The 5,863-nt window shown below is 41.7% G+C and overlaps 1 protein-coding gene across 1 annotated transcript; it reads right to left on the bottom strand.

The window, feature by feature from the left end:
* Nucleotides 1–579: 579 nt before the first annotated feature.
* Nucleotides 580–5,863, bottom strand: LOC114178038 (phosphatidylinositol 4-phosphate 5-kinase 1-like). The gene is made up of 8 exons (XM_028063714.1): nt 4,461–5,863; nt 4,219–4,383; nt 3,912–4,077; nt 3,649–3,759; nt 3,348–3,541; nt 3,122–3,252; nt 3,000–3,039; nt 580–1,972 (listed from the first exon to the last, which is right to left on the bottom strand). The coding sequence occupies exons 1-8, from the start codon at nt 5,522–5,524 to the stop codon at nt 1,672–1,674; spliced, it is 2,172 nt and encodes a 723-aa protein (XP_027919515.1). The 5' UTR covers nt 5,525–5,863; the 3' UTR covers nt 580–1,671.

Genomic DNA, 5,863 nt, shown 5'->3' with positions numbered 1-5,863 from the left:
AAAATTAAAAAAAATAATTGAATTCAAATTTGTTTTATATGCAAGTTGACAATAATATATATTTTACTCTAATTGTAAATACATAATTCACGCGACACCATGCTGAGAAGGAAAAGAAAGTTAGTTGAATGTTTAGTTCGGCATTGACAAAATTAATTTAAAGCAATATGAATTCTGTCTTTGAATAATTTTATTATAACAAGTCAAATATAAAATAAGAAAATTCAGTTAAATATTTTATTACAAAAATTATTTAAAGTTTTTTCGCCTAATATTCAATTCATCCTCACGATCGAACCAAACACGTACTATCTATTGCGCGTGATTGAAAGATACGTTTTTGGCTACGTAGTTTATTTGAAAACATGTTAAGTTACTTACTGCATAACCAAGCAAGCAACAATGAGAAAGAAAAGCATATAAAATAGGAAACAATCACGTAATGGCAGTAGAATCTGGTTGAAATGGTGGTGATAGATGCAGCTGAACTCAACTTTTGTGTGACTGGTGAAAAAGTTTTGGAAGGGAAGTAGTTAAAATGTGCATAAATGTGCATAGAGAAGAGGAAGAAAAGAAAAATGAATGAAAAATAATGAATTTGTGAGTGTTTTGAGAAGAAAGAGGAAAAGAACAAGAGATACCAGGTAGGTACTAGACAGTGGCAGATTGAGTATAATGAGTATTCTACAACTACAAGGATGTTTCAGTAGCAGTGGTGTCGGACACAGGACATGGTCACGCTCAAAAACTGCCAAATCATAGCAGCATTAGGATCTCAATGCCAACACAAAATCCACTATTCTCTTCTCCTTTGATTTGACCACATGAGATACATATCAAAATCGCTATTTTTTTGGTCTCTGTGGGGTCAGTGATTGAGTGAAGCGGAGACTTCTGTGTCAAGTTCCATCATTTTTGTGATTATTAAATTGCTGAGGCATAACATGCATAAATACCTATCAGATGCCACAAGGGTCCACATTGACGTGATTGTTTTGTCGTCTTCTTTGCATCCTCCTCTGTGTATTGTTCAAAACAAGTAAAAGGGACATTACCATAACACTGTATTATTGTTATTCTGCTTTTTTCAAACTTCGTTTTTGCAAGGGACATCAACAACCAACGAAACACCCACCTCTTCCTTTTCTCTCTTCTGCTTTTCACTTCTTTTTATGCATTGCTACTGAAAAAAGTTTTAAAAAAACCCGTTTGAACGCACATCGCAGAGACACAAAGAGAGAAGGGGGGCCCTCTCTGAACTTTTCTTTCTTGCTCAACAGGTATACCATCTCTTTTCTCAGTCCTCCAACCAAAAATCTATGTTCAATTCAATTCTATTATCAATCTTTTTGACTGTCTGTACAGTTATTAACCCCCTCTCCGCCTCATTTTCAATCTCTCTCCACACCCCACAATGTCTACATCCATAACAAAAGCAATCCAAATAAAGAACTCTCATCACATGCTACTGTGACAATCTCTCTCTCCCCTCCCAACAAAAGTGAAAATAAGTGTCATTCCTGTCCAAACTCCTCTTCCCCCCGTCCCTTTCAATTTTCAACTTTGCAATTGCAATGGCTATGAGAAAAATTTAGCCATCAACAACAACCACCCTTGCTGCATGGAGTGTGTCACCTTAGCAAGCCTCCAACAACACCATCATTTCATTACTCATTTATCCTCTACAAAGATTCTGTGTATGAAATCCCTGAACCTTTTCGAGTATAGCTTGGGATCAACGGCTGAGATAGAGGTGGAATCCACTTGTAGCGACTTGTATGCATGTTCTATCTTTTTGCTTATATCGTAGTCTTGGAGAATGTCAATGATACCAAAGTAGAGGATCACATCAGATATCTTGCTGCTGCTGTTGTTGTTACTCTCTGAAGGGATACAACAAGAATTCCCACTTCCACTACCCACACTCTCAGCTCTCGCAGGCATGTTCATTCCCAACCGGATCAGAGGTCCCCTGGAACATCAACAATTAACGTTATTTGGATCCTATGCAGATGTCATGAAGGGGACCAAACATAAACAAAATTACTTAAGTTTATTTTGGTTGGTTGGTTCAATTTGTAGAAGAAACAACAAACACTAATAGTTTATTACCTAGACGTGACTAGATTTTTTATACTCTCTAGGGGTTGAAATGGAATGGTGCTATACAAAAAATGAAAATACATCTCACGAGTCTGGTGTCCTAGAAAACATTCTGATCCATCAAAATCCCTGTCAGCTACCATTTGGCTGTTGAAAAGAAAGCAGTGCCCTCACCTAAAAAAAATCAAAAAGACCCCACCAGCGTTTGTTTGAAATGTCAGAAAAAAACTAACTCCAATTTATGCAGTACGACGACTCAGGTCACTTTCGATGCATTTCAATTCTCAGCCATTGCGATGGTATTCTTAAAAAGAAATCAACAAGTCACACCTAAGTCATAGATGGATAGGACTAGAGAGTTGCAAATATGATGCTCATCACCAGCTAGTGATTTGTTTGTACCCAACTTGCGGCCACATCTTCTTGGCATTTTGCAGGCACATGGGCCAAATTGAAATGTGTATAAACAGAAAGCATTTAATCTCTCTGCTAGTTCTAGAGCCGGGACCATGTTCAATAAACCTCAAGGACACGACACACGGATACCATCGGGTACAGAACAAGAGAACGGTGTTAAAAGACAAAAATGCTATCCCCTATGAATCATATAGGAGTAACATTTATTAACTTAGAATTGGTGTATACTTAAAACAATCCAGATTCTCCTGTTTGACTGTATTTGTACACCGAAGGCTGAGTTGGAAGTGACATTAATAGTTCAAGCCACAAACTGACACAAACCGCGTCAAGATTTCTCTAGATCTTCAACCATTGTCCTCAGTTAAATACTATTAAACAGTGAAAGAAAAATGCAAGATATTGTGAACAGTTTAATTATATACACTTGTGACGACAGGGAAACTCAAATGTGAATAAAGGAGAGAAAAAAAACATACCGGCATGTGAGCATCTCATCGTCAAGCATGTCTCTCTTGCCTGGTAAATCAGTAACACACAAGATTTTATACCCCTCCAGGATTTGGAACCAAAAAACAACAAAAACTATACAAATAAATACCTGAATATGAATTGCGTGGTGAACTTTTCATTTCGTCAACCGAACAATCATCACGAAAATGCAGCCCGATTAGAAGACTGTAATCCATGATTCCCTCTGCTTCCAAGAACTCACAGTCTCTGTCGACTTGCCTAAACAAAAAGCCATTACATAAAAGTTAGGACCAACTCTTAAGTAAGAAAACACAAAAGGAAAACCCAGAAAATAAAAGAATGAAAATCTATACCGTATAAGCTCTTGAAACCAAGACTGTTCTAGGCGAAAGACAAAATTAAGATCAAGATCTTTGAGAGTGGTAGTCTCATCAATCTCCTCCCTTGGCTTATCCGTTGTTCGACCATGAGAAGAACCTTTGAGGTCAAACCTCTTGTGGATCCGGTACTCGGAGCAAAACACATTGCCCATTACAATAAACCGGGTCTGTTTCATCCATGGTATCACAACTTTGCATTACATTTTGACAAGCATTATAGATGCTAAAAAGGCCATCTTAATTACTGCAACAAAACTCAAATCTCAAACCATACCTTTTGACCTCCGACAGGTTTGACACAATGCACGCCCAGGAATGCAGTCACCAAAGAGTTCTTGTACTGACAAACATGTTGGTAGTAGCTTGGAAGCATCCTAATGAGCACCTGACATGGACAGCGAAAAATTACTATTGAACACCCAGAAAATAACAAGGTAACCAACCAAAGCTGAAAGCAAAGTTTCACCTCACTCAATTAACATTGTCTATAGTTCTGTCTAGTGTCTTCAAATTAATGAATGCATTCAAGTAACTAACCTTGACTTCAGACTTCTTGACAGTCTTAATTATGAAGCGGTCGTCTTGAGTAAGATAAAAGATGCTTCCACTTTTTCCCGGAGAAGACATCTCCCTAAGTGAGTCACTTCCGCAAATAGCAAGCGTGTAATCCGTAGGATCTATGGCAAATAATTCCCTTAGATGTCTAAATACCCAACCAACCAACCAACAAGTACCCACCAAGACACAGACACAATTAGTATACCATCCACAACCAATAACTCAAACCTTCCTCACTAAGAAAAAAAAAAACATTCAAAGCAAAGAAAATCGCTAATGTTCAGACCTGAACACCATGGGGCAGTAGTCTTTCCACCTGAAGTCCACTGAATGATGCTGGGGCGTAAACCTAGAGCCTTCAGGTGGGAACCTCGTCCAGAACTTCTCCTTGGGATCAAAATCCCCCGGTCTAAGCTCTCTCACTATAGCAGCATGCTTGGTAACAGTGTATCTAAAACAAAAACACCTTAATGAAAAGCTGAAATGAAACCAAAAATAGCAAACTCCAAAAGCAAAAACCAACGATACCTGATACCCAGTTGAAGATTAAGGATGAGATCATAACTCTTGTGCCCTCTGGACACAGTTTGACCAGGCTTCTTAACCTCACCACCAGAACCATCAAGAGACCAACAAGGACTCTTCTGCAAAACCCCACACCCATTGTTATTATCAATAATGATATCATCTCCACCGTTCTCGGACTCACTGGCAGTGGTGCCATCCCTGTAGAACAGAGAAGCCTCAGCATTGTGAACAATGTCGCAGGTGATGTCACCAGCTTCTCCATCCAACTCCCAAATACAAATCCTGGGAAAGCTCACACTCCTACACCCATCCACCGAACTCCTCTTCATCTTCTCCTCACGTGCCTCTTCCATAAACTCCTTCCCCCAGTTCCCCGCGCACGTGCTCCCGTCACACCACGTGAAAACACCCTTCCCCACAGGCACGCCATTCTCCCAAAACCCCTCGTAACGGTTCCCATTCGCCCACACCAGAACCCCCTTCCCCGAAATCACACCACCCCTCCACTCCCCCACGTACTCGTTGCCGTTCCGCCATGTGTACCTCCCCTCCCCGTCCTGCAAGTTGCACCTCCACCAACCTTCATACACATCCCCATTAGCGTATCGTTTCTCGCCGAACCCGTGCTTTCTGTCGGCCACCCAGGACCCTCTGTACATGTCGCCGTCGACGCCGATGAAGGATCCGAACCCGTCTATCCGACCCGACTTGAATTCCCCCTCGTAGGTGGCGCCGGAGGGCCACGAGAACCTCCCCTTGCCACAAGCTTTCCCCTTTCGCCACTCCCCCTCGTACATGCACCCATCGGACCAGAGGTACTTCCCGGTGCCGTGCGGCGCGTTCCCCGACAGGGTGCCGCTGTAGATGTCCCCGTTCGGCAGAGACTTCTCCCCGACAGGACTCACGCGCCGCGACACGCGAGTGGTGGAGTGGCCGCCGCCGCCGCTGCTACTGCTGTTGCTGCTGCTATGTCCGGTTCCCGGTTGCTGCGGCTTTTTCTTCTTGGCCCGAATGTGGATGTCTTGGTGGTGTGAGAGAGGGAGAGTGAGAAGCGTCTCTTGCATGGTCTCTCATCGCCGGCGGAGAGCAACCGGAGAGTTAACGAACGGTGGCAGCATATCCTAGGAAACCGAAAAAGAAAGAGAGAAATTATGACACGGAGTTAAGAGGTTTTGGTTTTGGTTTGCTTTGGTGCCTTGGCTTGGTTTTTTCAACCATTGCTGCTGCAATGCTTTGTTTTGCTTTTTACGGTTTGTTTTTTCTTTCCAACATGTACGTCAATGTCGTACTAACCATGTTTTTTATCACTGTTCCTCCGTCACCGACGTTACCTACGTCTCCCTATCGTAGTGTCAATATTATTATACGTAAAGTTTTATGTAGTAGTAGTTGTTGTAATGAAA

Source organism: Vigna unguiculata, chromosome 3 (assembly GCF_004118075.2).
Source record: "Vigna unguiculata cultivar IT97K-499-35 chromosome 3, ASM411807v1, whole genome shotgun sequence".
In the NCBI taxonomy this organism is placed as follows: domain Eukaryota; kingdom Viridiplantae; phylum Streptophyta; class Magnoliopsida; order Fabales; family Fabaceae; genus Vigna; species Vigna unguiculata.
The sequence above is the reverse complement of the archived record's forward strand: the minus strand, read 5'-3'. Positions and strand labels throughout refer to the sequence as shown.